Source organism: Magnolia sinica, chromosome 1 (assembly GCF_029962835.1).
Source record: "Magnolia sinica isolate HGM2019 chromosome 1, MsV1, whole genome shotgun sequence".
Taxonomy (NCBI): domain Eukaryota; kingdom Viridiplantae; phylum Streptophyta; class Magnoliopsida; order Magnoliales; family Magnoliaceae; genus Magnolia; species Magnolia sinica.
The window spans coordinates 140358636-140369300 of record NC_080573.1 but is presented as its reverse complement, the minus strand read 5'-3'; the positions used below and the strand labels follow the sequence as shown (position 1 = coordinate 140369300).

Sequence of the window (10665 nt, the reverse complement as noted above, 5' to 3'; positions counted from 1 at the left end):
GTCCCTCTCTGAACAAGTTAACCGCGCTGGCTGGGGGACCCATGTCAACGGCTCCATCTACGGCCTCGTCGAATGCCTCTCCGACCTCTCCCACACCGACTGCCTCTTCTGCGAGCCGTGAAGTGGTGGAGTGTTTACCAGAGAATGAAGGGAAAGGTACATCACAATCTCTATTCTTTTCTTCTTCTTCTATTCTTTTTCTTCTCTTTCTTCATCTTTTTTTTTCCAAATTAACTAATTAATTAGGTTGGATTTTTAAAAGCCCAAAACCGTGGAACCGATCCGGTACCGAACCGTTTTTCACGGTCCGGTTCCGGTTCGGTTCTAAGGTGCGGTCCGGTTCCGATTCCAAAATTTGTAGAACCGTTAGGACCGATTCGGTTCCGGTTTCACCCCAGAACCGGACCGAACCGACCCGTGTGCACCCCTAGTTGTGTGTTCCAGTGTATAGCACTAAAACGCGCGCACTGGCGTGGGCAGTGTGGCTGTGGTGGCGACGGTGTGATATATCATAAATACAAAACGTTCAGCGGTTTTCGAAAACAAAACGAAATCATTGATAGTCACCTAAGAACGGTCCACTACCTGGTGCCTATATAAACTGGATCATTCCGGTTCAAAATCAATCATTTCAGCACCATATCTCTCATCAGATACTCAAGATCTCCTTTTTAGAATACTGTGAACATTTCTATTGTCTGATTCTGCTAGAACAGATTTACTGCATTAAACTGTTCCATAGTGGACCCATTATGATTACTGCACACCAGATCTAGACAGGTTTGTTTTATCCTAGAAGCAATTCGCCTGTAACCCATCTACAATTGATAAGAGAGCGAATCACACTTTAAGGACAACGTATCGTTTTACATGATTTAGCTTAGTGAAAAAAATTTCATATTTTATTTTTTCTATTTCCACTATATCCCTTAGAGATTGATTAGCTGTAAGTACGTAGGTGCCACGAGTGAGGAGAATGAGTCACCAATTTTTTAACCATGCAAAACAAACACAGAAGAGAAAATTCATCTAAGGTGGACCCCACCTTATCAAAGGTCCAAGTGGGTGTGGCCTACCATTCTCTACACATGCATGTCTTGAACCAATTTGCGTTAAAGGATAAACAGGAGAGAGATCAAAGAGAACATATCAGGAACAAGGCACTGCACCATAGCTAGTGGTGCCGCAGGGTCTTTCTCTCCTGCATGCTACTTGTATAAGAAATCCATTCCATTAAAACAACAGATCACACCGTAAATATAAGCTGACACAAAAACCAGATAATCATGATTATCAGATGGATGTTGGGATCTAAGGAATAACAGACTGTTTAACTCAATGCACAGGTGTGTCCCACCTAGTGAGTAGATCACCTGATTTTCGTTGAGGGTTATTCTCATGGGATGCGGATTGCCTGAAGACCTGGCCATTCTGTCGAGCCATTGTGATGTATGTGTTTTTATTGGTGAAAATCGTCACCTTAGACGTCAGTGCAAAACTTACCATCCCAACTTAGGCATTGTACGTACCGACAGAGCATTTGAGGACGAAAATACCCCTCTCCGTACATGCAATGTTAGGTGAAAGGCAGGGGCATTTTCGTCCTGAAATGCTCTGTCCGTACTTGTAAGGTCTAAATTGGGAAGCTAAGTTTGGGACTCTTCGGAGAAGACGCTGGATAAAAGGTGGCGTCCGGGTGGTAATTTTCTCGTTTTTATTCGCACCATCGAGCCACTGTGATGTATGTGTTTATCCACACCATCCATATGTTTTACCCGCGAGAAACAATAGGATTAAACGCCAACCGTTGAAAATTTCTTGGTAGCAATAAAAGTTTTGTATCGAGATGATATTTGTGTTTTGGTTGGCAAATAAACATCATGATTCATGGTCGGCCCTAGAATGGTTTCTGTGATGGATGTCGTTATCCCACCATTTATAGCGGTGTGATGCAGTTGATCTCTGCACCTGACTCATTTTCAGGATCATGAAGTAAAATGATCAGGCAAAAATATCACGGTGGGCCCAACGGCATCTGACATGGTCTCGAGGCAATCCGTGTCCATCTCCATGGTGGCGGGCTGCAGCTTTAATGGTACGGATTGCTGGGAAGAAGGGAAACGGATTGGCTACCCCCCCTGTCACCATCCCGTGGCTGGTGGCCGATGCTTTGTGAGCCCACCATAATGCATGTGTTTCATCCATTTTTACATATTACTTATTGGATTCATGTTTGATATTTTAGAGTAAAGGTTATTACATGGGAAATGAGTACTAATTACTTTCCGGTGTAATCACGGCACCGTTGATTTGACTCTTGCTTTTTCTAATGCTAAAATGGAGGATGCTACCAAATATATGTGGGGCCCACCATGATGTATGTATACTTTCCACACCGTTCATCCATCATGCCTAATGAATTTAGGGCATGAGCCAAAAAATGAGGTAGATTCAAAGTTCAAGTGAGCCACACCATAGTAAAAATAGATTCGAATACTCATCGTTAAAAATTCTTGTGCCCACTATTTACTTTGGCGTGGACCACTTGAATGTTAGATTTACCTCATTCTTCGGCTCATGGGTTAAAATGTTTTGGTGAAATAGATGAACGACATGGATACAATTGTATACATGATGATGGGGCCCACAAATTTATGTCAATCATTTTGGACAGTTTTTTGAAGAAAATATCATCATAATTAACAGGTGAAATTGTAATAATTAGCTATTGCCAGGGCATTTACGCTGAACTTGAAAAATCAAACAGGCCCTGAAAAATGAGAAGGATATAAATCTCAAGTGGACCACACCACAGGAAAACAATAGTGATTGAATATCCACCACTTAAATCCTCCTAAGGCCCACTGTATTGTTTATTTGACATCCAATCTGTTGATTAGGTCATACAGACCCAGATGAAGGCAAAAAACAAATATCAGATTGATCCAAAACTTTTATGGCCTCCAAAATTTTTTTAATTATCCACGTTCATTCAACACTGTTCCTGTAATATGGTCTACTTGAGATTGAGATATGACTCATTTTTGGTCTCATACCATAAAATGATCCAGAAAGATAGATGCACGGCATGGATGAAACAAATACATAATGGTGAGGTTCACAGAACACCGACCATCAGCCATTGCCAGGTGGCAGGGGAGTAGCCAATCCGTTTCCTAAAGAAGTGGCATGTTGGCGGATACGGCATTACATGCGGTTGCGCGTAGGGGATCAGTTCTCGCGGGGTCAAAAACAAGTGGTTGGATTAGTGAGTTGCTGCCATCTTTTCAGGTGTGTATGACATCCACCGTCTAAAAATGGGCCCCACCATAAGATTCTCTGGTGCAAAAATCAGGCTAATCCACGATCCACTGATAAAACCACGGCTTAGAACATAGAAGCCGCTTGTTTTTGCAGCCTAGCTGACTTCCCGCCCAAAAAGTAACGGTTTGTTTCATGTTTAAAAAAGAAAAACAAAAAAAAAGAATTATATGATCCGTAGCGCACCTTTGCAGAGCATACACTGACATTCAGTTCTGATTAGTGGGATCCATGATTTAGTAATCTAGACCGTTTATCTGATGTGACATGCTATCGATATATGGTGTCTCATAAATATTTCGTACATTATAATAGGGAAAGTTCATTTCGTGGACTACAGACAGATGGTTAAGAAGGGGAACAAAACAACAGTTCACATTCAACCCGAAAAGTTGGAATTTTGGTTTTTTTTTTTTTAACTTCTTACAGTCCCACAACTACAATGGAACAAGAGACAGACCGACGGTCTAGATTACCCAAATATGGGCCCAAATTCTAAGAATTCGTAACTCGTGTATACTGTAGAAAGATTCAAGCCACGAACCACATAGCATAATTTATCTTAAGACTGTCCGAATTTTGAGACCCAGTTAAGATTTATCATGAACAAAATTACATGTATTTGATCATTTGGCTATCCGATTGATGGACATTTATTGGACGGTAACAATTTTTTTTTTTTTTTTTAAGTCCTATGGTGCAGCTTCAACAAACAGGTGTCCAAGATGAGGGGTTAGGATTTATTTTTTTAACCAATCTTTTTTCTTTTTCTTTTTCTTTTCCTATTTTTGTGATCATTACTTATAGATAGTGGGTTCCCAATTAGTCTGTTTACGTTGAGTTGTGTATGCCACATGTACTGTTTTCAGAGTGCATGCGTATCAATCATCCTACACTCCAGAGCATCAAATAACAGCCCCTTAATTAAAAACCCCACCGTTCCTCTTCCTTTTTCTTCCTGAAAAGGCCTATCTTAAGGAGCTCATCGCCCACTCTCTCTCTCTCTAGCTAAAAGAGAAAGAATGTATGGAGATGAGGAAGAAGCTCTGTTCCATAGCTACCCACATGCAATGTACTTCGTGCAGAGCCCATCAACAGTCTCCCACGCCAACAGCACTGACTGCAGGAATCCAGACTCTGCTTTTCTCTCTCCCTTCAATCCTACCCCTTCCAACCCCAACCCTACCCCGAACAACCCCAACACCTCCATCTCCACCGTTCATTGCCCAGAAGTATCCCGTTTCACCCTCTCCCGCTACTCATCATCCCGAGGCTCCAACAACTCCTTCCTTCATGATAAGAAGATCCCCTACGATCTCCGCAGCCATGGTAACGGTGCAGATAGCGTTGATAACCGTATGATCGACGGCCCGGATGAGGAGGAAGGCGACGATGATGAGGGTGGCGATGGGAGAGATGGAATTTTCCCATCAGGCGGCGGAGGCGGCCCCCGTCGCCGGCCTTCTTCTTCTTTGTTGTGCGTTTGTTTTCAGATAATGTGGAGGATGATGGTGAGCTTGGGAGTCGCAATGCTTGTATTCTTCCTTTTCACAAAACCTCCTCCTCCCAAGATGTCTGTTCAGGTATGGAGTCTTCCCTTTCTTGCCCATTTTCCAGACAGTGGGCCCCACCAACTTGCCTTTGTTGGATTCCATTCGTTGGATTTTTTGGCCATTGGTTAGATATGTCCACTAATCAGTTTTCCTGTACACGTGGCACAATGTTCTAAAGATCCAAACAGTGGGCCCCACTAACATGTCTTTGTCGAATTACATCCGTAGGACTTAATTTCTCTCCATTTTGGCCGATGGTCAGATGTCCAGTGATCACTTTTCCTGTACACGTGGCACAATAATGTTCGTAAGATCCAAACAGTGGGGCCCACTAACATGTCTTTGTCGAATTACATCCATCGGACTTAATTTCTCTCCATTTTGGCCGATGGTCAGATGTCCAGTAATCAGTTTTCCTCTACACGTGGCACAATAGTGTTCGTAAGATCCAAACAGTGGGCCCCACTAACATGTCTTTGTCGAATTCCACCCGTCGGACTTAATTTCTCTCCATTTTGGCCGATCGTCAGATGTCCAGTGATCACTTTTCCTGTACTCGTGGCACAATAATGTTCGTAAGATCCAAACAGTGGGCCCCACTAACATGTCTTTGTCGAATTCCATCCTTCGGACTTAATTTCTCTCCATTTTGGCCGATGGTCAGATGTCCAGTGATCACTTTTCCTGTACACGTGGCACAATAATGTTCGTAAGATCCAAACAGTGGGGCCCACTAACATGTCTTTGTCGAATTCCATCCATCGGACTTAATTTCTCTCCATTTTGGCCGATGGTCAGATGTCCAGTAATCACTTTTCCTCTACACGTGGCACAATAATGTCTGTAAGATCCAAACAGTGGGCCCCACTAACATGTCTTTGTCGAATTCCACCCGTCGGACTTTTTCTGCTTTTTGGCCATTGGTTAGATGTCCACTGATCAGTTTTCCTGTACACGTCGCACGATGTTGATAAGATCCAAACAATGGGCCCCACTAACATGTGTTTGTCGAATTCCATCCGTCAGACTCTTTCCATTTTGGCCGACGGTTAGATGTCCACCAATCAGTTTTTCTGTACACGTGGCACGATGTTGGTAAGACCGAAAGAGTGGCCCCACTAACATGTCTTTGTCGAATTCCATCCGTCGGACTTTCTCTCCATTTTGGCCGATGGTTAGATGTCCCGTAATCAGTTTTCCTGTACACGTGGCACAGTAATGTTCGTAAGATCCAAACAGTGGGCTCCACTAACATGTCTTTGATGAATTCGATCCATTTTGGCCATTGGTTAGATGTCCCCTAAATAGTTTTTTTCCTGCTTGTGCAGTTGGCACAATGTTCCTAAGATCCAAACGGTGGGCCTCACTAAAACGTCGTTGTTGAATTCCAGCCGTTGGATTTTTTTTTTTCCATTTTAGCCATTAATCCGATGTGTACATTGGGGCCATCATTTTGGACGGTTTGGATTGAAGTACATGTGTGCCACAAGTACAAAAGCTGCCTGCATGTGTGTGGATAATTGCCCTCTGTCAGTGTATCAATGTTTGTCCATGCTTCCCGCGTTGTGACATCAAGTTTATTGGCTAGAGTCTGCACAATTTCTTAAATGGTGGTGACTGATATAGTGGACAGTATTATGCAGGCATTTCAATCCACACCATTCAAATCCTGGTTGTTCCTCGTTGTGGATGATCCTAACCATCCAATTGGTGGCCATCTATTAGGTGGTTAACGGAAGAGAAAAAAAAAAAAAATCAAAGCAAATTCAATGGCTGATTTTAGATGGCTGAGATGGTTCGTTTGACGTGATTTAAGGGATGCTCATCCAAAATGGACCCACAATTTTGTTGGCCCAAATTGACTTATGCGTATCCCACATGTAAAGCGGATGATTCACCACCATGTAGGAAAAGGTGCAACGCAAAGTAGTGTATCCTAGTATTTATTAAGTCACAAAAAATGTCGAAAGAAAGATGGCCCACGTTATAATGTTATCACATAGGTTACGTGCGTACAGTGGAATCGATGTCAGGTCCTTATTTGACAGTGACCAGCTAGTGGGGCCCACTGTCTGAGTAGATCAGGAGCTACCGGTGATGATTACTGCATACGCCCTTGATTCCCGGTATTTTTATTTTTTGCTCCTGGCAGGGTGAAGGATGATACGCTTGCGGGATTCCGACTCGGTAGTGATGCTGATCGGTACCATGGGCCCCACCATAATGTATGTGTTTTATCCGTACCGTCCATCCATTTTTAAAGCTCATTTTATGAGATGAGCCCAAAAATGAGCCAGCTCCAAATCTCTTTTGAACCACACCATATGAAGTAGTGGTGATTGAACACCTACCATTAAAATGAGCTGAAAAAACAGGGACGGTGCAGATAAACCATGTACATTCACTGTAAGCCTAATAATGTTTACACAGTACGAAACGGATAACTCGGTTTCCTCGTGACCAAATAGTCCAACGCGGGAAAGCAGAAGAAAAAAGAAAAACATATCCCGCCAGAATTGATTTAGATTCGGGTGATTTGAGGAGCCTCGGACTCTTCCTCTGATGAATTCTTTTAAGCCTTGGGGATTCAAAGATTTACAAAGGTGCACCGCGTGTTTGATCTAATGGTAATCAAAGACGACGGTGGAAAAGCGAGACTTACCACTAACATGAAATTACCGTTCTAGATTGGAGCAATGAAGTCCTTGGCCGAGCAGTGTTCTTACGAGGGCAATGCTGAGATTAGAAGCTATTGTCAACCCAGTGTATGAGTATAAGCGAACGTTTCCTGAAACTATGATCTTCTTTCAAATCTGGTGTGCATGCACAGATGGAAAAGGAAACTACAACTACTGGTTACGACTAAGTGGGTACGGCATAGAATAGGAATGGACTAAACTAATCTCTTACAAGCTAAGGATTTCTATACTGATGAGTTGTGAAGACGATAAATGTCTTGTAGAATTGGACATGCAGTGCATGTTTTGAATGATTGATTCTGGATCCTTGGCTTGGCATTCTCCTTCTTTATTTATAGAACTTCTAACGACATTATGATAATAATCATTATTTACATGACAATATCATATACTATTAGATGTAAAATAGTGATTGTCTTTCATGCTTTGCCTTTCATGCTTTACTTTTGTCAAACATGTCCTTATCATGATAGTTAGTCATCGAACGTGCTTCGATGCTGATGTAGCCCAGATATTGCCCAAGCACTATGAGTCCTCCAAAACCTGATCATTAAATAGTTATCATTTATATATTATGTGCATGTCATGAATATATCATACTTACCATATGGTTGCATCTACATAGTTGAATATTATGATACTAGATCTTGTCCAAATAGTCTACCAGCCGGTCTGGTCATCAGGTGGGCCACAAGTACAGAGAAAAAGATCACTGGGTCTGCTCAACGCAAACAATAATCTAAAACTCGGATGAGTTTTAACGAAAACTCATATATGTATTTCTGACTATTGTTGGCAATATTTAATATTTAATAAGTAATATCTAAGAAATGCCAGGTTGTGCTGATGCGAATTGAACTCCAAGCCTTGAGTGAGTCATGACCAGATTGATTTTTTCTATGAGTCATTGTGAAATCTGGTTGAGTCGAGTTTTTCTATGAGTCTTTGGTGAGAGCGGGTTGAGTCTAGTTTTTTTTTTTATCTGTGAATCAAGAGATGAAGTGTAAGCTGTGTGTTTCTTTCTAACTAAAAAATTTTAAAAAAATATGGGAATGTTGTATTACAGATGGCAGGAATTCGACAGTTTGGGCTTGGAGAAGGGACAGACAACTCTGGAGTGGTCACTAAAATCCTAACCAGCAATTGCTCCCTGGATTTAGAGATAGAGAACAGATCAAAGTTCTTTGGACTTCATCTCCGCCCGCCTACTATCGATATTGCCTTCGGACGCCTCACTTTCGCAACTTCACTAGTACAGAAACTACCCCCAGAATCTTATTACTGTTATTTTTAACCATCTGATCCTGATCGGACGGTGATCACATGTGGGGTCCACTGAATATAGGCTCCAAGCAGGGATCCCCATATATGACGTCCATCCCACATTTTTCATAGCATGTGTGTCAGATTTGGGTCATTCATCAAGTGGGCCACACGTTGATCTTGTTCTTTTCCCGTCATCCATTTTATTCAAACACGTAGGACCTCCCATTGCACGTGGATCAGTGAGATGAATGATCTAGATCTTGTCACAATTCTAAAACTTGGAGACTCGACTCAAAACTCAGCCGAGTCAAGTCAACTCAAAAGGCTTCCAGCTCTAGCTCTCCACCAACGAAGCAAACACCCGTACCGAGTCGAATAAATTTGTGATATTCTTACTGTTTTTTTCCCTGGAATTTGAAGGGGCCAGCATTGTACGTGGAAGCTGATAGTTTGGAGACATTTCGGCTATACGTGGGGACGAAAAACAAGGCGATGTACGGCGCAGGACGGGACATGCAAGACATGCTGGAATCAGGGAAGGGGCTGCCGTTGATTATTCGTGTGAGGCTGAGGTCCAGCATCCGAGTCATTTGGAACATCGTTAGACCACGGTACCGACACCACGCAGAGTGTCTCCTGGTCCTTGGTGGCACGTACGATCGCCGACATCATTCGCACGCCTACAATAGCACTTGCACAACCAGCTCGTAATATAAACGCCATTTTTCTCCTTTTCTGCCGGAAAGAATTTTTGTTTTCCTGTACGAAACTATGAATACATTATGCCTTAAGGTTGTTTTGATTATATATAGAGAGAGTAGTGATCACCTAGGCACGTGAGCACACGCGCGCACTTTTGCACACGTATCTTAGGCACAAAATCTGAATGATTTAGGTGATGCGGCACCCCTGAAACTCTATGGGCCCAATTTGCATCCTTATCCAAAAATCTAACGGGCTATAGCAAAGAGAAATGCAAATCAGTAGAGGAAACTGTTTCTTTCTTTCATGGCCCACTAGGGTTTTGTTTCAGGCTGAAAGTTGGGGTTGTAAGGGTGCCGCATCAAGTGGACCGTTCAGATTTTGTGCCTAAGATACATGTGCAAATTAAGGTATAGAAGGACGCTCACATAAAGAATGTGCGAAGGTGAGGACCCGTAGAAATCGTTTAATGAGAATGGAGAGACATTATGCAAGTACCCAAAAAATACAAAATGAAAGTCCAAAAAACTAACGCAACGCACTCAAAAATGAGTTGATCTTCTTTTAATTAATATTATTTGTTATGGAAAAAATTGAATTGATTAGTCATATAAGACACGTGGCAAAAAACTAACAGAGCAACTTCCTTTAGTCATCAATGCATCTACGACTAGGGAAGTTGATCTAAGCTTCAATGAAGAACTTACCTGCCGAACTAAACCGGTCAAGCTCATAACTTGATAATAAGATTTATCACTCAGCCTGATCATCTCGACTGAACTATCTAAGTAATTCGACATCGACCTCAAAAACTGACTTTCACTTCGAAATAGAAATGTCTGAAGAGAATCTCGCATCATATCAAGAGAGGATCGATCCGATGAGATCCTAATAAAAAATCATACCAATTAATGTGGAATCGAAGATATTCTCATAAGCAGATCCTTACTCCAATATGGGGCCCTCCAGCGTATTTGACAAATCCATTGAGATACACACTGCCTAAGGAACCTATAAATATGCTCCATATCTTAGGTAAAAGGGACACACAAAAATCCGAACTCTCGTCACACTTGTTTTAAATGTTTTAAGTTCATCTACCTTAGGCATCAGAAAGTCCCTAG

General features: G+C 42.1%; 1 protein-coding gene across 1 annotated transcript; it reads left to right on the top strand.

Annotated features, from left to right (window-relative positions):
- The first annotated feature begins 3871 nt into the window (after positions 1–3871).
- LOC131221236 (uncharacterized) lies at positions 3872–9646 on the top strand. Its single transcript, XM_058216435.1, has 3 exons — positions 3872–4904; positions 8640–8825; positions 9260–9646. The coding sequence occupies exons 1-3, from the start codon at positions 4344–4346 to the stop codon at positions 9548–9550; spliced, it is 1038 nt and encodes a 345-aa protein (XP_058072418.1). The 5' UTR covers positions 3872–4343; the 3' UTR covers positions 9551–9646.
- The last annotated feature ends 1019 nt before the right edge of the window (positions 9647–10665 follow it).

What these genes read in the sequence shown, in the direction of transcription:
- LOC131221236 (XM_058216435.1), top strand. Translation starts at nt 4,344, where the DNA reads ATGTATGGAGATGAGGAAGAAGCTCTGTTCCATAGCTACCCACATGCA. An exon ending in CTCCCAAGATGTCTGTTCAG is followed by an intron (nt 4,905 to 8,639) that starts GTATGGAGTCTT and finishes GTTGTATTACAG; the next exon opens with ATGGCAGGAATTCGACAGTT. An exon ending in TCACTTTCGCAACTTCACTA is followed by an intron (nt 8,826 to 9,259) that starts GTACAGAAACTA and finishes TGGAATTTGAAG; the next exon opens with GGGCCAGCATTGTACGTGGA.